This window comes from Molossus molossus, unplaced genomic scaffold (genome assembly GCF_014108415.1).
Source record: "Molossus molossus isolate mMolMol1 unplaced genomic scaffold, mMolMol1.p scaffold_m16_p_1, whole genome shotgun sequence".
Lineage (NCBI taxonomy): Eukaryota > Metazoa > Chordata > Mammalia > Chiroptera > Molossidae > Molossus > Molossus molossus.
The window spans coordinates 94604997-94627327 of record NW_023425344.1 but is presented as its reverse complement, the minus strand read 5'-3'; the positions used below and the strand labels follow the sequence as shown (position 1 = coordinate 94627327).

The following is a 22331-nucleotide window of genomic DNA, read 5'->3' as shown; positions in this document are numbered from 1 at the left end:
GAATTAAAAATAAAAATTATTTTAGAATTAAAAAAAAAAACAATGACTGTGCTAAGAGAAAAATGAGGCAAAAAGAAAGATGAGTTTAAATGTTTAAAAAAATCCAACCTAAGTATAAAGAGCAGGGAGGGAAGAAAAAACAATAGGATAGAAAAAATACCCAAAACTATAATTCAAGGAAAAAAAAAATGTTCCTAAAAAATGACCTGAAACAACCTATTATAACTTTTCAAGAGTGACACTTTATGCCAGAAAACAATGAAATGAAATATTTAATAAATTCAAGGAAAGGAATGTGAGGCACGGATCTTGTCTCCATTCAAACTAACCTGGCAAATATAAAGACTGCACACAAACTGATCTGCACATTCAAATCAATCAGGGAATATGGTTCCCATAAACTTTTCCTCTGAATTCACTCAATTCTGGAAGAGCAGTCAGCAACCTGTTTCTGTAAAAGGCCAAATAGTAAATATTTTAGTCTTTGCAGGTCATATAGTCTCTGTCACAACTACTCAACTTTTGCCATGGTAGTGTTTTTTTTAAAAAACAACAACATTTATTTATGTATTCCTTGGTTCACTTTTATGTGCCCTGACCGGGGATCGAAAACACAACCTTAGTTTATCAGGACAACATTCTAACCAACTGAGCTATTTGATCAGGACTTGCCATTGTAGTGTTTTTAAAAGCAGTTATAAATACTATGTAAATAAATGAGCAAGTCAAATATGCCTCATGGACCAGTTTGCTGACCCCTGTACTAGAAACAGCTAGGAAGGTAGTACTAGGAAGGTAGTGACTGGTGCTGAGCACTAAATATATATTTACTTGTAGAACTAAAACTAAATGATGGTTATCAGAGTACACAACGTAGCTTGTAATGGCTACATGCTCTGACCCATTAGACACGGCAAAACTATTTTTAAAAATGGAAAATGGTGAGTGTGTACATGAAAAGTAAAATAAGCACTTATTACTTTAAATGTATTAATTTAGAATAAAGAGATATTACTTCAATCAGGGAAGGAGAAGCGGTGTTAGTTAATTAAAATAATGCTGATAGGAATGAACCAATCTACAATTACCAACAAAAAGGAATTGAAGGTATATAAAGATAAATAGATCTATTGGTTCTATAAAGATAACCAACAGACTAAAAACATGAATCTTCCTAAATATCAAAAGATATACCTAAGTACAAACACAAAGTAAAACAAAAAGGACATAATAAAATAGAACAGGTAATGAAAGAAAGCACACTACTGTCTATCTAAGACAGTGAGATCTACAGATATATATGCAATTGCTTAAATTTTTAAAAAGTGGAGGACAAACCATAAAATTTAAAAAAGAAAGATTTTGTATGGAAGAAGGAATAGGGAGTAAGAGCCGGGGACAGAAATGAGAATCTTATAGGACTGACTTTGAAATTCTACATAATTTTGTTACATTCCGCATAAGAAAAATTAAACTTAAAAGCAGTAATTCTTAAAAATTGAAAATCAGCCCGGCTGGTGTGGTTCAGTGGTTGAGCGTCGACCCATACACCAAGAGGTTGCCAGTTCGATTTCCGGTTAGGGCACATGCCCAGGTTGTGGGCTCGATCCCCAGTGGGGGGCATGCAGGAGGCGGCCAATCTCATCGATGTTTCTATCTCTCTTTCCCTCTCCCTTCTTCTCTCTAAAAAAAAAACAATAAAGAAAAAATAAAAAATTAAAAATAAAAAAACATAAGTGAGTTATGGGCATAATTACACACAGAAAAAAAAATAGTTCAATAATTTAAAAATCAAGTAATTTGTACATCCTTACTAAAGTCTGTGTGTAAAAAAAAACCAAAAAACAAAAAAACCCTGAAAAATAAAACATAAAATGTTTTCAATAACTGTATCATTTGTAGTAATCTGTAATAATATAACTGTTGTCCTAGAACCATGGATGAGTAAAGTGTTTAATTATATCAGTGTCCCCAGAACCCAAATTTTTGGTGCAGCTGTAAGAGATTCAGACAGTAAAATTGATAAGATTAAGTATGAAACCCTTTAGCCTTTAATTTGAAACATTAATATAAAGTCATAATTTATTTTATCTTAAAAATTATATATTTTCTTAGCACCATCCATTAAAAAGGCCTAGAAACAATGATCAATCCAGTAGCAAGCAGTTCATAATACCCAGATTTTAGCCCCTACCATTTCTCAAGGAAATTAGAACTTTTAGAAATGATCGACTGCAGGTGTGGAGTACCCCCTCCGCCCAAAAAAACCCTAAAAAATAAAACATAAAATTTTCAGTAATCATATCATTTGCATTAATTTGTAGTTGTAGACTGTTGTCCTAGATCCTAGACTAACCTGTCAACTCCAGAAGAAAAGAAGGCTATTAAGTTTCTAGATATGAGGCTAGGGTCATGTCAAAAGGATGCAGGAAATCAACACTTTGTACACCTTAAATTTACACAATGTTATATGTTAATAAAGCTGGGAAGGAAAAAGACACAGGAACCATCCTGAAGCAGCATCCAGTGGCCAAAGAAGGAATAATTTGAGCATAGTAAAAACCAAAATGAGCCCTGGCCGGTTTGGCTCAGCAGTTAGAGTGTCGGCCTGCAGTCCAGAGAGACCTGGGTTCGGTTCCCACTAAGGGCACGTACCTCGGTTGCAGTTTGTCCCCGGCCCTGGTTGGTTCATGCGGGTGGCAGCCACTCCATGTGTCCCTTTCACATCGATATTTCTCTCTCTCTCGCTTCCTCTCTCTCCCTCCCACTCTATCTGAACAAAAAATGGAAAAAATGTCCTCGGGTGAGGATAAAAAATAAAATAAAATAAAATAAAATAAAATAAAATAAAATAAAATAAAATAAAATAAAAACCAAAATGAGTCAAAATACAACAAATGTGTTTATATCCATGATTTCATAATAATATTAATATTATAAAGAAAAAATCATTAGTGACTTTTAGAGAATTTTAATGAATAAAACTCATTTTTGAAAAATGATAAAGGAATCAAGTACTTGTCCTATCTTTATTATAAATAAGTACCTCAAATTAACCAAATGGTTGATGAGGGAAATTTTCTCTTTACAGAAATATTCCAGACAATAAACAGAGGACTGATAAAGGTACAATATCACAATTTTGCAACCTCCAATGAACAAACTGATCTAGGCAATACTAATTTTGAGATCATCACAAAGACATTATATACCCCTTGAAGGAAGTACACAGACCAAAACAAACAACCTCTAGATCTAACTACCAATTTATCACTAGTATAGGGAATAGAGGAATATAGGAAATGATACCATGGGGATGCAATCATGAACATTCAGGCTATAGAAAGTTCTACAGGAAAAAAGATATGGCTTCTTCAACAACAACAAATTACAAGAAAACAGTTATAGAGGAAACATATAGATTAAAAGTTACTTAAGAGATATCACAATGTATGGATCTTATATGAACTGAATTCAAACAGACAAAATGAAAAACAAAACAAAAAATGTATAACACAATCAAGGAAAGTGTGGGCACTGAATCTGATAATACAGATAAAACAATACAATGCCTAGGATTTGCTTCAAAATAATCCACAGTAGGGTAGCTGAGTGGATAGATGCAACAATACTGAACTGATTGTATACTAATAATTGCTGAAACTGGGGTAAAAACAAGGATTGTCTCTAAGTAGAATTGACCATGATTTTATTGTGGCAAACTACAAATAACTGTCTTACTTCTGTGCATGATTTGATTTGAGGCATAACTAAAAATATTCAGGGTTGTCATTTCATAATCTTTCTTTCTTTGAAAACAAGATTTAAAAAATGTCATTAAGCCCTGGCCGGTTTGGCTCAACAGTTAGGGCGCCAGCCCATGGACCAAAGAGTCCCAGGTTTGATTCTGGCCAAGGGCACGTACCTTGCTTGTGATCTGTCCCTGGCCCTGGTTTGGGTCGTGCAGGTGGCAACCAATTGATGCGTTTCTCTCACATCAATGTTTCTCTCTCTTCCTCCCTTCCACTCTGTCTGAAGATAAATGTAAAAATATCCTCGGGTGAGGATTAAAAAAAACCAGTCATTAAAACTGTTTTGCAGAAAACCTAACACTTAAAACACACAATTCTTCTATAAATTCATATGTACACACACACACTAGGCTTGCTGGATTTGCTAAAATGTTGATGGGGCAGACCTACACAAATTTAATTTTTAGAAAATACCTTGTCCTAAAAAAAGCAGCAGTAACTGCCATCATTAAACACAATGTCAAACGATTTTTTAACATCTCATTAAAAATTTATATCTTTTTCATAACAATCTTTAAAAAAGGTTCCTTAAGCCCGGACACTGTGAGTGGATTGAGCATTTTCCCATGGACTGAGAGGTCCTAGATAGATTCCCAGTCAGGGCACATGCCCAGGTTGTGAGCTTGATCACCAGTAGGGGGCGTGCATGAGGTGGCCAATCCATGTCTCTCTCTCACATCCATGTTTTTTCTCTCCCTTCCTCTCTCTCTCTCTCTCTCAAAATAAAATAAAAATTAAAAAATGGAAGACTTTATAAAAAAAAAAAAAGAAGTTCCTTAAAACCAAGATGGTTCTACAAAATTTGCCAAATGATAAAAATAGAATAAGTAATTCCAAAGATACCAGGTTTGGGGACTTTTCACATTAAAGGACATAATCATTTTTAAGTGTGCACTGAGTTTTAGTTTTTCACAGGTCACACACTGAAAACTCACGGATCACATCTGCCTTGGAGATGAGTTATTTGGCTTGCACGACTTTTTAGAAAAATTTGATCTGATTTTTAAAATTCAGGTGCTTTCACATAAAATCCAGATTTTGACAGTCTTACATGCAGCAATGGACTAGAGCACAGCAACAGCTTCCTCTTTCAGGAGGGGCATGGCACTCTCCTTTTCACCACATACCTCCTTTCTCTGCATATATCACAGACCTGGTCAACTTAACATTTGAATTTGTTACCACCAGTTATAGCCTAATTGTTCTGAGGGAGGCTTTCTCCTCATTTTTAACAAAGTAGAACAGAAAAGAAGAGGCTATCTATGAGCCAATATAATTTAATTTTACACTTTAAAAATGCAAAGAAAAAGCACTCATTGTTCTTATAGAACAGAAATAAATGCTACCTGCATATCTTTAAAGGTCTTTCTTGACAGAGCAGTAAGGCTTACCTTCAGATCAAGGCTGCTAAGGCTTACAACATCATCATCTTTTGCTCTTCGTTTTCTTTTCTATAAGACAAAAAAGATTTCATTCTTATATAGAAGTTATGCACGTTACTCCATTAAACAAAGACTTCATACAATTAGTAAATCATTTTCAAAAGTGAAGCCTTTGGGTGTATTTAGAATAATATTTTTATGAAGGATGCTCATAAATTATCTCTATCATTTATACTGTTTAAATAGTACCCGGACTAAATCATCTCTTGTGAAGTGATTGCACCCTATTAAAAAACTTACTTATGTAAAGTTTTTCAAAACAGTACTCTTATGTAAGTCAAGGGCTGTTTGTATTTGTTAGAGAAAAAGTAAATATGTTTTATACATAAAGGCAACAAGTTTCTTAAAAAACACATAGTATTTATTCTATGGGAGAGAGGAGGCTTTCACTAGAAGAAGAAAAATGCTTTTCTCTTGGCCCAGTGTAATTCATTACCCACCTTGAGGAGAAACTGGTGAAAACTGAATCAAAATGAGCAGGACAGGGATAATAGAGAAAAGAAAAGGTAAAGTCCAGATAGAATTGGGGAAAATATGTGGAGCCTGGAAGTCTCAGAAGTAAGCCACCATGAAAACAATAAAAGAGGGAGCTCCATGAAGTTATTAAAAAAGCCTTGTGAACCAATTCTGCGTTAAAAGTTAAAGAAAACAACATTCACATTAAAACAAACAGAAAATTTTCCAAGTAAAATCCTACACAAAATAACTCTAAGAAAAAAAGAGAATAAGGGGCAGAATAGCAACCCTATAGGGAATGAAGGCACCTCAAAAGATCAAAACAGCAGAGAAAAACTATAACATACTATTTCAAATTTAGCTAAAGACATTGAAAAAAATGACATAAGACATGGAAGAATATAAATCAGAATTAGGAAAAACTAAAAAACGAGATGACAGAATTCAAGAAATCTTAATTGATCCCAAAGTCATATCCAGAAGATGAGAAAAGTATGGATCCTAACTTTGAAAAGCAAGCTAAGCAAAAATCCTGCATATGTATCTTATCTGTAAGGCTGTGTATGGAAATAAGTATATGAACAATATATTACAGAGGAATATAGAACCGTGGTATTGACATGGGTTAGAGTGGAGGTTGGGCAATGAGAGAAGTTCTTATACAGGGAGAACAGGGAGAAAACTACCAAGCAAAAGGATTGTACTGAGGGGAAAAAAGTATATACATAACCATACTTATGCATCTATATAAAACTGTACATGCGTATAGGCATATATATACAGACATTTAACAGATTTTAAAACATTCTACTGTATTTTCTTTTCATTACTTTGAAGTTTTGCTTTTCATATTTATATGTTCCATCCACCTAGAATTTATTTTTATATTTGTTATGAGGTAATATAGACAACATGTCAGTCCACCCCTGATACTATTTGTTGATAGCACTAGTCCTTCATAATGCTTATGATACAGTAAGTTCTCAAATATATGTAGGTCAGTTTCTGGGTTCTGTTTTATTTCACTGGTTTACTTATCCATACCTGTACCCATATTATGCTTTGTAATTATTGTACCTTTGATGTAACTCTTAATACCTAATACAATAATTCATATGCTCCCTGACTTGTACACTTTCACTGTTCTGGATCTTCTACTTTTCCATGTGAATTGTAGAATGCGATCAGATTTCTACCAGAACTACAATGAATATATTAGTTTGGGGAAGAATTGTCCTTTTTATGCTATTGAGTCTTTCCTTGTCTGAATGTGATATATTTCCATGTAATTAGGTGTCTTATGTTCTTTATTAATGCTTTCCAATATTTCCCACAAAGTCTTACAGGTCTTTTCAGATTTATTTCTAGATTTTAAAATTGTTTTTATTTCAATAAAAGCATCTTTAAAATTACATTTAACTATTTATTGCTAGTATATATACATGTTATTGATTTTTTAAATTTATTTTTATCCTTACCCAAGGACATTTTTGCATTTATCTTCAGATGGAGTGGGAGGGAGAAAGGAAGGGAGAGAGAGAGAGAGAGAGAGAGAGAGAGAGAGAGAGAGAGAGAGAGAGAGAGAGAGAAACATCAATGTGAGAAAGACACATTGAGTGGTTGCAACCCAAACAACCCCAACTGGAGCTGGGGATAAACTGCAATCGAGGTATGTGCCCTTAGCTGGAACCGAACCCAGGACGCTGGTCTGTGGGCAGATGCACTAACTGCTGAGCTAACCGGTCAGGGAGATTATTAATTTATTTTTGTTACAGATGTTTCTTTCCCCCACATTGACACCCTCCTCCCAATCCCACTGTCCTCAGCATTGTTGTCTATGTCCATGGTTAAGCATACATGCACATAACTTCTGTGGTTTATTTCCTCCGTCCCACTCCCTCTTCTGAGGATTGTCAGTCTTCTATGTCTCTGGGTCTATTTCGTTCATCAGCTTGTTTTGTTTATTATATTCCACAAATAAGTGAGATCATATGATAATTGTCTTTCTCTGATTGGCTTGTTTTAGGATAATACTCTCCAGTTTATTCCATGTCGTCTCAAAGGATAAGAGATCTTTCTTTCTGATGGCTGCATAGTATTCCATTGCGTATATATACCACTGCTTTTTTATCCAATCATCTATTGATGGACACTTGGGCTGCTTCCAAATCTTGGTAATTATAAATAGTGCTGCTATGAACATAGGGGTACAAATATTCTTTCTGATTGGTATTTCAGGCTTCTTAGGGTATATTGCTAGAAGTGGGATCACTGGGTCAAATGGCAGTTCAATTTTTAACTTTTTGAGTTAACACCACAATGTTTTCCATAATGGCTGCACCAGTCTGCATTCTCACCAGCAGTGTACTAGAGTCCCCTTTTCTCCACACCCTCGCCAGCACTTGTTGTTTGATGATTTGTTGATGGCAGCCATTCTGACAGGTGTGAGATGATACCACATAGTTGTTTTAATTTGCATCTCTTTGATGATTAGTGACACTGAGCATTTTTTCATACGTCTCTTGGCCTTTTGTATGTCCAGTTTGGAGAGGTGTCTAGGTCCTCTGTCCATTTTTTAATTGGGTTCTTTGTCTTCTTCTTGTTGAGCTGTATGAATCCTCTATATATTTTGGAAATTAAACCCTTATCTGATGTATTGTTGGCAATTATGCTCTCCCATATAGTAGGTTGCCTATTTTGATGGTTGTTTCTTTTGCTGTTCAGAAGCTTTTTAGTTTGATGTGGTCCCATGTATCCATTTTTTCCTTTGATTGCCTGAGGCATTTTATCAGTGAAATTTCTGCGTGTGATGTCTCAAATTTTGTTGCCTACATTTTCTTCTAGGATTTTTATGGATTCACGACTCACATGTAGGTCTTTAATCCATTTTGAGTTTATTCTTGTGTATGGTGTAAGTTGGTGGTCTAGTTTCATTTTTTTGCATGTAGCGGTCCAATTTTCCCAACACCATTTATTGAAAAGGCTATCTTGACTCCACTGTATGCTCTTGCCACCTTGGTCAAATATTAATTGAGCATAATGTCTTGGGTCAATTTCTGGGTTCTCTGTTCTGTTCCACTGGTCTATATGCCTGTTCTTGTACCAGTACCAGGCTGTTTTGATTACAATGGCTTTGTAGTATAACCTGATATCCAATATTGTGATCCTTCCTACTTTGTCCTTCTTTTTCAAGACTGCCGTAGCTATTTGGGGTCTTTTTTGGTTCTATATAATCTTTTGGAGTATTTGTTCTAGTTCTGTGAAATATGTCGTTGGCATTTTGATGGGGATTGCATTGAATCTATAGATTGCTTTGGGTAGTATAGACATTTTAATGATGTTAATTCTTCCAATCCATGAACAAGGTATGTGCTTCCACTTTTTTATGTCTTCCTCTATTTCTTTTTTCAATGACCTATAGTTTTCTGCAAATAGGTCCTTTACTTTTTGGTTAAGCTTATTCCTAGGTATATATGTTTTTGCCACATTGGTAAATGCGATTGTTTTTTCAGTTTCTCTTTCTGTGAGTTCATTGTTGGTGTATACAAATGCCACTGGCTTCTTGACATTAATTTTGTATCCTGCTACTTTGCCAAATTCATTTATTAAACCTAGTAAATTTCTGATGGCATCTTTAGGGTTTTCTATGTACAATAGCATGTCATCTGCAAATAATGACAGTTTCACTTCCTCCTTTCCAATTTGGATCCCTTTTATTTTTCTTTCATGTCTTATTACTGTGGCTAAGACTTCTAGTACTATGTTAAATAAGAGCAGCAAGAGTGGGCCTCTCTGTCTTGTTCCTGATCTTAAGGAAAATGCTTTTAGTTTTTGCCCACTGAGTATGATGTTAGCTGTAGGTTTTTCATATATGGCCTTTATTATGTCAAGGTATGATCCCTCTATTCCCACACTGCTAAGTGTTTTTATCAGAAATGGATGCTAGAGTATGTCGAATGCTTTTTCAACATCTATTGATAAGATCATATGGTTTTTATCTTTCATTTTGTTTATGTGGTGTATCACATTTATTAATTTGTGAACACTGTACCACCCTTGCATCCCTAGGATGAATCCCATTTGGTCATGATGAATAACTTTTGATGTATTGCTGGATCTGATTTGCTAATATTTTTTAAAGGATTTTGGCATTTGTGTTCATCAGGGATATTGGCCCCTAGTTTTCTTTCTTTGTGGTGTCTTTATCTGGTTTTGAGATTAGGATTATGCTGGCCTCATAAAATGAGTTTGGAAGTCTTCTGTCTTATTGGGTTTTTTGGAATAGTATGAGGATGGGTGTTAGATCTTTGAATGTTTGGTATAACACCCCTGTGAAGCCATCTGGGCCTGGGCTTTTGTTTGTGGGGAGTTTCTTAATTACACCTTCAATTTCCTCAATTATTATTTGTCTGATCAAATTTTCTCCCTCTCCCCAGTTTAGTTTTGAGAGACTGTGTTTCTAGAAATTTGTTCATTTTGCCTAGACTGTCCAATTTATTGGTGTATAATTGTTTGTAGCATGTTTTAATGATCCTTTGCATTTCTGTAGTGTCATTTATTACTTCTCTTTTGTTTCTGATTTTGTTTATTTGGGTCCTCTCTTTTTGTTTCTTGTTGAGTCTGGCTAAGGGTCCATCAATCTTGTTTATCTTTTCCAAGAACCAGGTCTTTGTTTCATTGATCTTTTGAATTGTTTTTTTTTTAGTTTCCATGTCATTAATTTCTGCTCTGACCTTTACTATTTCTTTCCTTCTACTTGCTCTGGGTTTTTTCTTTTTGTTTACTTTCTAGTTCTTTGAGTTGTAGGGTCAGAAAGTCAATTAGAAATTTTTCTTGTGCTATGAACTTCCCTCTCAAGGGTGCTTTTGCTGCATCCCTTAGATTTTGTGTTGTTGTGTGTTCACTTTCATTGGTTTCCAGAAAGTTTTTAATTTCTTCCTTGATCTCCTTGGTAAACCATTCATTGTTTAATAACATGATATTTAGCCTCCATGTGTTTGAATGTTTTTGTTGTAACTGATTTCTAGTTTCATGCTATTGTGACCTGAGAAGATGCTTGATATGATTTCAATCTTCTTGAATTTGTAGAGACTTACTTTGTGTCCTAATATGTGGTCTATCTTTGAGAATGTCCTCTGTGCACTTGAGAGTAATGTATGTTCTGCAGCTTTGGGGTAAAATGTTTTGTAAATATCAATTAAGTCCAACTGATCTAGTTCATTATTTAAGGACTCTGTCTCCTTGTTAATTTTTTATCTAGATGATATTCCCAGTGGTGTCAGTGGGGTGTTAAAGTCAACCACTATGATTTTATTGCTATTGATCTCTCCCTTAAAGTCCTCTAGAAATTTTTAAATATATTTTGATGCTCCTGTATTTGGGGCATATATGTTTACCACGCTTATATCCTCTTGTTGGGTTGATCCCTTTAATATTATGTAGTGATTGTCTTTGTCTCTTATTATGGCCCTTTTTTTGAAGTCTATCTCATCAGATATGAGTATTGCTACATCAGCTTTTTTTCATTTCCATTTGCTTGGAATTTTTTTTTCATCCCTTCACTTTCATTCTGTGTAAGTCTTTTGTTGTCAGGTGGGTCTCTTGTAGACAATATATATATGGATCATGTTTTCTTATCCAATCAGCTATCATATCTTTTCACTGGAGCATTTAAGCCATTTATATTTAAGGTTATTATTAATAGATACTTACTAGTTGCCATTTTTATTTTGTGCCTGTGTCCCTCCACCCCCCCCACCTCTATTTCTTCATTTTCTTACAATAGCCCCTTTAGCATTTCTTGCAGTGCTGGTTTGGTGGTAGTAAATTCCTTTAGCTTTTTTTTTTTTTTTGGTTTGTGAAGCTCTTTATTTCTCCTTCAATTTTGAATGATAACCTTGCTGGATAGAGTAGTCTTGGATTCAGACCACTGTGTTTCATTACTCTGTATACTCCATGCCACTCTTTTCTGGCCTTCAGTGTTTCTATTGAGAAATCAGCTGAAAGTCTAATGGGAGCTCCCTTGTAGGTAACTGTCTCTCTTTCGCTTCCTTTAAGATTCTTTCATCTTTAATTTTGCTATTTTATTTATTTATTTTCCTCACCCAAAGACAATCTTGCGTTTATCTCCAGATACAGCAGGAGAGAAGGGGGTGGGGGTGGGGGAACATCGATGTGAGAGATACACATCAAGTTGTTGCCACCCACACGACCCCAACCTGGGCCAGGGAGAAACCGCAAATGAGGTATGTGCCCTTAGCGGGAACCGAACCCAGGACTCACTGGTCTGTAGGCTGACTCTCCAACCACTGAATCAAATCATCCAGGGTTAATGTTTGCCATTTTAATCATGATGTGTCTAGCTGTGGGTCTTTTTGGGTTCATCTTGCTTGGGACTCTCTGGGTTTCCTGGACTTGTGTGACTTTTTCCTTCACCAAATTAGGGAAGTTTTCTGTCATTATTTCTTCAAACAGGTTCTCTATTCCTTTCTCTTATTCTTCTCCTTCTTGTATGTCTATCATGCGAATGTTGTTACGTTTTGTATTGTTCCAACACTCCCTTAAACTCTCCTCCTGCTTTTTAATTTTTGTTTCCCATTTGCTGCTCTATTTGGGTGTTTTTTTCTACCTTGACTTCTAAGTCGTTGATTTGGTCTTCAGCTTCTTCTAATCTACTATTGACTCCTTCTAAGATATTTTTCATAAGTTATGTCATTCTATATTTCCTCTTGATTTTTATTCATAGCTTCTACCTCTTTTGTTAAGCTGATGTAAGTTACCACTGAGCTCTTCATAATTCTTATTAAGTTGCTTGTAGTTCTCACTAAATTGTTTAAGCACTCTTAAAATCACTGGTTTTAATTCTTTATTTGACAAATTGCTTTCTTTCATTTCATGTAGTTCCTTTTCTGGTGACTCCTCCTTTTCTTTCATTTGGGTGTTGTTTCTTTGTCCCATTTTAGCAGTCTGGTAGTTCTATGCCTGGTGAGGGAGGTTGGAATGTATAGGCAGGCTGTGTTTATCAAATAAGTCTGCTGTGCCTCCCAGACTATTTTGGTGTGTGGCGCCTCTTGCCTGCTGTGGATCCTGCAGGATTGACAACTGGCGGCTGGTATTGGTCTGTCATGTTAGGTGCTCTTGAGGTGTGTGGGTCCAGCTGGTGTGCTGCTGAGGTGTGTGGGTCCCGTTGATGCATTCCTGGGGTGCTCTGCTGCCTGGTGGGGCTCAACTCCTGATCAGTTGCTGCCGATGCTACTGCTGCAGGGTGCTTTCAGCTCCCAATCCTCTGCTGCTATTGCTGCTGCTGAGGGAGAGGCTCCACTCCAAATGTGTTGCTGTAGTTGTCAGGGGAAGGTCTCGGCTGCCCGAGCCTTGCTGGTGCTTGGGCTGGGGCACTGCTCCTGATTAGCCTCTGTTGATGCCGCTGGGGATGGGTCTCAGCTGCCGATCTGTGCTGCTGCTGCTGCCTGGGGATGAATGTCTTCCCCCAAGCGTCTGCTGCTGGGAGTGTGTCTCGGCTCCCCAGCCTCAGTTGCTGTTGGGGGTGGGGCTCCACTCCCATCCAGTCAGTGCTGCTGTTGGGGAAGGTGCTGGGCTTCCAAGCTGGCACTACGGCTGCTGGAGGTGGTGCTTGGCTTTGATCAGGCTGCTCAGGTCCGGACTGGTTGCGGCTACCAAAGCAGGCACCTTGATAGCGCTGCTGTGTACTGGTCCACGTTGACACAGTGGGGCCCACTGGTCCAATAGTGCAAGGCACTCTGGCGGACTCTGGCTGCTCGGTCCTAGGTGCTCCCTGCTGCCTCCTCCCAGAGAAGACCAGGGATCTTCCAAAATGGCAGGGTCTTCCAGGTACGCAGGGAGAAGCACCCTGACAAGCTGCTTATTGAGGTAGCTGGCTGCTCCCCATCCAGAGCACAGGAAACTTCTGTCCCACGTTTCTACTTTGCTCAAGGTTGCTCATCCACACTCATGTCCATTCACACTCTCTCTCACATACTTACCCTTGCTCCGATCCTGCCCACCACCATCTTCTGGGTTTGTGTTATAGATTTTTTAAATTAAATTTATTGGGGTGACATTGGTTTATAGAATCATATAGGTTTCAAGTGTACATTTCTGTAATACAAGATGTGTATACTGCACTCCACCCAAAGTCAAACCATCTTCTGTCACCATATATTAGGCCCCCTCCAACCTCTACCATCCCACTACAGCCCCTTTGTGGTAATCACCACACTGTTGTCTGTGTCCATGAATTCTAGTTTTATATCTCACATGAGTGAAGTTATGTGGTTCTTAGCTTTACTTATCTCACTTAGCATAATATTCTCAAGGTCCATTCATGTTGTAGCAAATGGCAGTACTTCATGTTTTCTTATGGCTGAGTAGTGTTCCACTGTATACATGTACTACATCTGCTTTATTAAATCTTCTATTGAAGGACACTTTGGTTGTTTCCATGTAGCACCATGAATAATGCTACAATGAACACAGGGGTGCTCAATCTTTGTGGTGGTATCTCACTGTAGTTTCTCTAATAACTAGTGATGTTGAACATCTTTTCATAATTCTGTTGGCTATTTGTATGTCTTCTTGGGAGATAATGATTTCTTTTTATAACGTTTATAGTTAGTAACCTTGCTTGAACTTGTTCTAATAGCCACTATTAATATTCTCGGATAGTCTATGCATGTAATTGTTTTTTCTAAGTAATGAAATCATGCTGTCCTTTCTTTTCTAATTCATGTATCATTTGTTTTCCTGTCTTCCTGTGCTGTCTAGGAGCATTAGTACAATGCTGAATAGACATAGTAACAGCAGGCTTCTTTTTCTGAATTTGAAAGAAATGTTTAAACATTTTATCAGTATGTTGTTTGTGGAAAGTCTTAGACTAAGGAAGTTTTCTATTCTATTCGTGGTTTGCCAAGAATTTTGTGGGTGTTGATTTTATTTCTTTCCAGTCTTACTTTTCCTTCTATTTTCTTGGATTTACTTCATTGTTCTCTTCCTAACCTCTTAAGTTAGATGCTTTAAGTTTTTTTTTTTTTTTTTTAGATGCTTATAGTTTTTATTACTTTCTTTTTAATATGCTTTTATTGATTTTTTTTATAGAGAGGAGGCAAGAGTGAGATAGAAACATTGATGTGACAAACATCAATCAGCTGCCTCCTGCATGCCCCCAACTGGGGATCGAGCCTGAAACCAAGGCATGTACCCTGACCGGGAATCAAACTGGGACCTCAAAGTCCATAGGGTGACACTCAATCCACTGGGCCACACCAGCCAGGCTCTTTTCTTTTCTTACATTATATATTTACAAATTATAAATCTCCCTCTTACAACTTCTTAATGACATTCCAAAAGTTTTAATACATAAACCATAAGATATTTCTTTTGTCATGGGAGATGTCTATGAAACTGTTTTCTCAATTGGGATGTCCACCTTGGAGGATAAGCAAGATATCATTCTTGGAGTGCAGGAGGAAAATGTTAAAACTTTTATTTTGTATGTATTTTTTAATCTTTAAAAATCAGCTTCACTAATATTTAATATACAGATGATGATTTTATCATCACTCACATTATAAGGTTAAAGATAATGGTGATCTAATCAGATCCAATAAGAGGTGAGCCCCAAACTGAAATTATCATGGCTATCTGAAATATATATTTATGTCCACTATCATTAACTTTACTCTAGGTGAGAGTATTGTACTTTAAGATATTAGCTAATAATGGTGGTATATACAAAAATTATAAATATATAAAGAATATATGCTCAAATATTTTTGCTGATAGGCTTGCAAATCCAGTTTAGAAACACTTCTAAACTTCTTCTGTTTAAGTTTTGGATCATCAGATAGTAAGGAAAAGGAACCAAGATGAAAAAAGTTCCAAAGGAAATGTAGAGTTGCATTAAAATCAAGAGCCACTTTCTGTGAATGCTTATCTGACTAATTAATGTATGTAATTAGTATAAGAGTACAGAAATATTAAACAGGAGTCCCCAATAGAAATATAAAGACAAAAGAACAGAATACAAATTAAATATGTACTGCTGAACCATTAGCATATCAATACAGACACATAAGTAAAGTATGGCACACTAGAAATAGAATCATTTTTGCTATTTCACCCAAATAAGAAAAGCATAAGAATCGTGCTCTATTTGTACACACTTTATTTATAGGAGTACTATGAGGTAAGCAGTTTTTAATGAAAAGGATTAATTTTCTGGTGTCACTTTACACAGTTAGATGCCTCTGTACAGTCTCATTCTAAAAATAATGAAGCAGCCCTGGCTGGTTTGGCTCAGTGGTTAGAGTGTCGATGACCAACGGTCCAAAAAGTCCTGGGTTCGATTCCAGCCAAGGGCACATACCTAGGTTGTGGTTTGTCCCTGGCCCTGGTTGGGGTCGTGCGGGTGGCAACCAATCGATGTGTCTCTCTCACATTGATGTTCTTCTCTCTCTCTCTTCTTCCCTCCTTCCCATTCTGTCTAAAGATAAATGTAAAAATATCCTCAGGTGAGGATAAAAAAATAATAATAAGAAGAATAAGAATAATGAAGCAGATCCTCTATACTAAAATGATTAACAACAGAAACTAATTCATTCTTTATATCTTACAGTCATACATTTTTCAACTACAAAAAAAAACTTCGAGTATGTAGATAAAAATAACTTCATGTTCCATAATATATTCTCTTAACTTTTAACACTGGTGGAAATAAGAGAAAGGATTATATAGAGTTAAAGATGAATAGATCCCGTACTTTTCAAGACATGTTTTATATTTAATTGAAATAAAAATTTTTAGCTTGTTAGCAGAAAATAATTAAATTATGCTACCAAAGATGTTGAAAGAAATACAGACAATTGAGCTGAATATCAGACTGAAAGGCAATCCAGGAACTAATTCTGTCTAATGTCTTGAAATAAAAAAAACCCAGGCATCTACTCACCAAAGTGAAGTCCCAGTGGGGTCCAGGTGTTAAAAATGTGAAGGAGCTACCTCTCCTAAGGGAATATCTGTTAATAGAAATTAAAACAACAAATAAATTGAGAGTGACATCAGTAAAATAAAGCACTAGACAGATAAAAAACTGTATTTTTTAGTTTCAAGACTGTTTAAAGTAGCCTTTTAGTCATTCAATCATAGATATAAGAGGCTATGCCCCCCCAAAAAAATCAGGGTACAGGTTCTAGTCACTTTCAGAATCTTTATAAAAGTGACAGAGCCTTTATAACATTAGTGACTAGCTTAAGAGTATTTAGAAAAAATAATTACCAAACCAAGCAGAGTTTATTTTAGGAATACAGACATGGTTCAATTATATGAAATCTCTTTATATACACTAACAGGTTAACTAAAAACAGTAAATGATACAAAAAAATTATTTGATAAAATTTAACATTCATGCCTAATATTTTGAAAAGAATAAAAGGATATTAACATAATAAATAAAACCTAAATGTATTCAATTTGCATTTCAAATAAAATCTTTCATGTACTGATTTTTTAAAAAATTATGATTTAATAAACCAAATAAAAAGCTTTAAATAACTACATCTGAAACAAGGGACTCAAGTAAGATTAAAATTTGACTAGGATTTTGTTCTTTATTAAATGACAGACTTTTGTTCTGTGTCATCTTTCCATTCAATGTAAAGAAGTAAAGAGAACCCTTATGACAAAAACCTGTCTTCATCTTTATAAGATATAAAGCTCTATGTTTATAAAACATGGAGAAAAATCACTAACAGCACAAGAAATAAAAATAAACTATACTTATAAACTATAAAGTACAGTTTATAAACTATACTTATTGTTAATTGGTTCAGATGCAAATATAGTTCTTTTTTCTCCTTGTGGAAATAAAGATTAACCAAATGAGAAAAGCAAAGGCTATTTATTCAAAGCTTGTACTATATCACAGGAGTTAGACACCATCATTTGTGTTTAGGCAGACTTAATAAAGCAGGCTGAGGAAGGAAAACTTTTAGAAAAAAGAGAGTTTTAGATGTGTCCTGATTGGAGGCTGTTGGCAGGCTAACTAGGAGCAAGGTATGCCCCTGTGATTGACTGGGGAGCAATTTGGCTTGCTCTGTCTGGTTGATTCTAAGTTAGAAGGAAGGACAAAAATTAGGGAAGCTGGCAGTTATTGATCAAGTCCTGATCATTTGGAGCTAAATGTTATAGAAGTTATCTGTCCATTCTCCATTGTATATTCCAGTTCTCACCCTTGATCCTCAAGGTCTTTATTAACTTTTAAGTTACAGAAACATCAGAAATGACTGTTTTTCCTAAAATAATTTATAAGTTTACATCAGGTATAGGTTCCTGTAGTTTCTGAAACTAAATATAAAACAGAAGTTTGTGTATTGACGAGGGAAAAGGGATACAGGAGAAAGAGGATGTCAAAACAGCTTCACAGAAGAATTAATACTTAAGTAGTAATATGAAAGTTGTATCAAAGAGAAACAACAATTAATAAGCATGCAAGAGGCAGAAAGGCTCTTTGGGCAAAAGGAATAGTACATGTTGAGGAGGAGTGAAATAAATTATATTCTGGAAATTCCAACTACTTCCTTATGTTTGAGAATCAAAAGAAATAAGGAAGGGGTAGATCATAACAAAAGGCCTTATACACACCCCTCAAAGAGTATAAGCTTGATCTTAAACATGTATGGCAGCTATTACTACTGAATTCTACGTAAGGAGAAAGATGAATTGGAAGAAGGCAAGACTGGTCAGGAAGACCAGTTAAGAGGTAGCTCCAGTACTTACAGTAGATGGTAAGGGGCTGAGGCAACAGCAGCAAGGTTTGAGAAAGGAAGCAGATTAGAAAGAGGGTTTGATGACAAAATGGATAAATTTTTCCTTTTTCTTGCTATGCTTGTTCAGTCACTACCAAGGTTCTTGGCATAGTGAAGTATGATGCCACTGATAATAATTAGAAATAGATGCAGCCCTGGCCGGTTTGGCTCAGCGGTTAGAGTGTTGGCCTGCGGTCCAGAGACCCAGGTTCGGTTCCCACTAAGGGCACGCACCTCCGTTGCAGTTTGTCCCCGGCCCTGGTTGGGTCGTATGGGCGGCAACCACTCGATGTGTCCCTTTCACATTGATGTTTTTCTCTCTCTCCCTCCCTCCCACTCTATCTGAACAAAATATCGAAAAACAAAATGTCCTTGGGTGAGGATAAAAAAAAAAAAAATAGATGCAGAAAGATCTTAAGGTATTTCAAGCAAATATTTCCTAAATAATTATTTGGAAAAGACTTGTTAAATAACAAAAATTCAACCAGGTAAAATTTAAATATCTAATTGGCTTTACTGAACTATTCCTGAATCAGGCATCATCCCATCCAGCAAACAGAAAGGAGATCCAAAGGACTGTACAAAATACAAGGTTTATAAGGCAGAAAGGGGGTGGGAAAAAGGACATTAGTAGTAAAGAATACACTGTTTCAGGCAAGGCTACTATCCTTCAGATTATCTCACTAGTGCTGACCAGGTGATTCCATGTGGACTGGTTAAAGGTTACATTCCTGAGAAACTGATACTGCAATTAGGTTAAGTAGTAAATCTTGGTTTGCTGAGGTGGGGCTTGGCACAAGTGACTCTATTTGGGACCTGTTGTTTCTTTTTAACAAATTAAAACACACTACACCATTTAATACTGTAGGAGCTCAATATAGATATATTAGAGGGACTCTTTAGTGGAGCAAGAGAACTTCATGATTTTGCCACTGCAGGAAAGTCAAGCAACAATAAAGAAAACAGTATGATTTTTTGATAAAACAGTGGAACAAGATGTTTAAATTGAACCAAAAGACATCTGAAACACTATAATTCATATGACTAAATAATACATAGGTGTAATATTGTAAACAAATGCTACAAGATTAAAGGAAAAAAAAGATCTGCATACCATGATGCCATAGATCACACTTAAAAAAAAAATACTGTGTTAGGTAAGTGCTATCATATATTATTACATGGTTGAAAACAGTATTCAGTGGGGATTGGGTTGAGAAGCAGCAAATATGATTTCTCAGATTATTTTTAATCGAATACAAATATTTATTCCAAAGTAGTAATCATAGTGGTACTTAAAATATTCAATAAACACTGTCGTTCAGGTACAAGACAAAACCCAAACCAAAGCTATTATTTCTCTATTCCCTAGAATCACGCAAACTGACCCCAAAATAAATTTAATGTCTGAAAGCCGAAAAGAAAAATAGCTCTTAGGAATTTAAACACGTTAACAAACTGGAAAAATATTTCCAACTAGATGGCAAGATTATTTCCAGCACTAGCTATAATCAGCTTTACAGTAATGCTATTTTTTCCCATTTCAATAACAAGTACCTATTTATTTTGAATACCCATGGGAAAAAAGTAACCCCCAAAACAAATTGTGCCCAGAAAACATGTGAGATGGTGCCAACTTTCAAAAATCTTGGAAAGATATGGTCATTTTTCACAGAGGTCAGATTCAAAATATAATAGCTATTTTAAAACCTTGTGGGAAAAATTTTTTGATTTCACAAAGCATTAATTACTATTGTAACTGCCCTTTCTAGAAGATACCCAATATAGTCCACTTAGAGAGAGGTTTGAAGGATAAAAAATAACTGATGGCTCTTCACCTTTTCAAGAATTTTTGTCCAGTCCGTTTTATACATCTAAATAATTTTAATACTTAACGCACAAAATAAATAACACATGAAGGAACTAGCTTGGCATATAAAATTGTGTTTCCTGTTAAGCCCATTGAGGTTATTCCTTGGCCTCTAATATAGTTCCTTTTTTTTTTTTTATCCTCACCCAAGGACATTTTTCCATTTTTTTGTTCAGATAGAGTGGGAGGGAGAGAGAGAGAGAGAGAAACATCGACGTGAAAGGGACACACCGAGTGGCTGCCACCTGCACGACCCAACCAGGGCCGGGGACAAACTGCAACCGAGGTACATGCCCTTATCGGGAATTGAACCTGGGTCTCTTGGGACCGCAGGCTGACCCTCTCACCCCTGAGCCAAACCAGCCAGGACAATATAGTTCCTTTTGTATTATTTAATGTGTTTTTGAACAATGTATGTTATTTTTGCACTAAGATAATTTTAGTCTAAATAAAGAATAATTACAATGGTAAAGTTGATGTTCAAAAAGAGAATCATCCTATTAATTCATCCTAAGTCAAATTATGTTTTCAGAGATTATGATTTGTGTCATCACTGCCCTCCTTATCATGGCAGATAATTAAGAGCTGAACTGAAATTATAAATGGAGGAAAGGTAGCTCAATGAACATTTTCATAAAATATACCAGACAATATAAGTGAGATAACTCTTCCAATTAAAAAGGAAAACAAACAACAAAAACATAAAGATACTGGCTTATAATAAGGTATATATTTAGGAGTTTACAACAAACAACCAAAATAAGTTAGAAAAGTAAAGTTTTTAAAAAGCAACCAAAATAGCCCTGGCCAGTTTGGCTCAGTGGTTAGAGCGTCAGCCTGCGGTCCTGAGAGACCCGGGTTCGGTTCCTGCTAAGGGCATGTACCTCAGTTGCAGTTTGTCCCCGGCCATGGTTGGGTCATGCGGGTGGCAGCCACTCGGTGTCCCTTTCACGTTGATGTTTCTCTCTCTCTCTCTTTCTCTCTCTCTCTCTCTCTCTCTCTCTCTCTCCCTCTCTCTCCCTCCCACTCTATCTGAACAAAAAAATGGAAAAACGTCCTCAGGTGAGGATAAAAAATAAAAAAAATAAAATAAAAAGCAACCAAAAGAGAAGGACTAATGATAGAAATATAGCAGAGTAGATCACTGACATTACCAAGAATGTCACAGGGACATGAGGCACAGGGACACCCAAATTATGACAAAGTGTAACTGAAAATTGTTTGGATGCCTCTGGATCTGTTAAGAAAAATTACTTCCTCTGTGAAAACAAGAAATGTAGCTGCTCAGCTAAGAAAGTTGCTCTCACACACCAGCAAGTGCAACTCAAATAAATGCCTCAGCCTAGTTACAAACTATTACACGTAACTTGAAGACAGCTAAAATAAAAAACGTCAACTTGGCCCTGGCCGGTTTGGCTCAGTGGTTGGAGCATTGGCCTGTGAACCAGAGAGTTCTGGGTTTGGTTCCCGCTAGGGGCATGTACCAAAAAAAAAAAAAACAAAACAAAAACGTTAACTTGTAAATGTACTATTCATGTACAAAGAATTATGTAAACTATACTCTATAGTTAACATTTGTTGATTTTGGGGGGTGCTGAACTATTCAGGTTCTCAATTCCTTTGAAATTAGACAAAAAAGAAAAGACAATTATCACAAAAACACTTAATTTGAGTCAAATATCTGATGTAGTAGACATTTCCTACTCTTTTGACTCTTTAGCATCTTTGCTATTAAGGAATTTCTCTCCTCCCACTTCAAAAAGATTTTGGAGGAGCTGATAATCATGTAGACTATATCCCCTATCATATGGGATTTCTCACCTGTATCTGAGAATTCCAAATAATAGATACATTTTAGAAAATCTCTAGCACATAGGTGAGCATCTAGACACCAGCACACACACTTTCCAAACATCACATTAGTGCTTTTGTA

At 36.0% G+C, this 22331-nt stretch overlaps 1 protein-coding gene across 3 annotated transcripts in view; it reads right to left on the bottom strand.

The window, feature by feature from the left end:
* NET1 (neuroepithelial cell transforming 1) overlaps positions 1-22331 on the bottom strand; it is a 44481-nt gene that overhangs the window by 19901 nt on the left and 2249 nt on the right. For all 3 annotated transcript variants that reach the window (XM_036267006.1, XM_036267033.1, XM_036267014.1), the window contains exons 2-3: positions 16674-16740; positions 5204-5263 (exon numbers count right to left, since the gene is read on the bottom strand). In XM_036267006.1, the coding sequence (XP_036122899.1) occupies positions 5204-5263; positions 16674-16740 (127 nt within the window). The remainder of the gene's footprint in view (positions 1-5203; positions 5264-16673; positions 16741-22331) is intronic.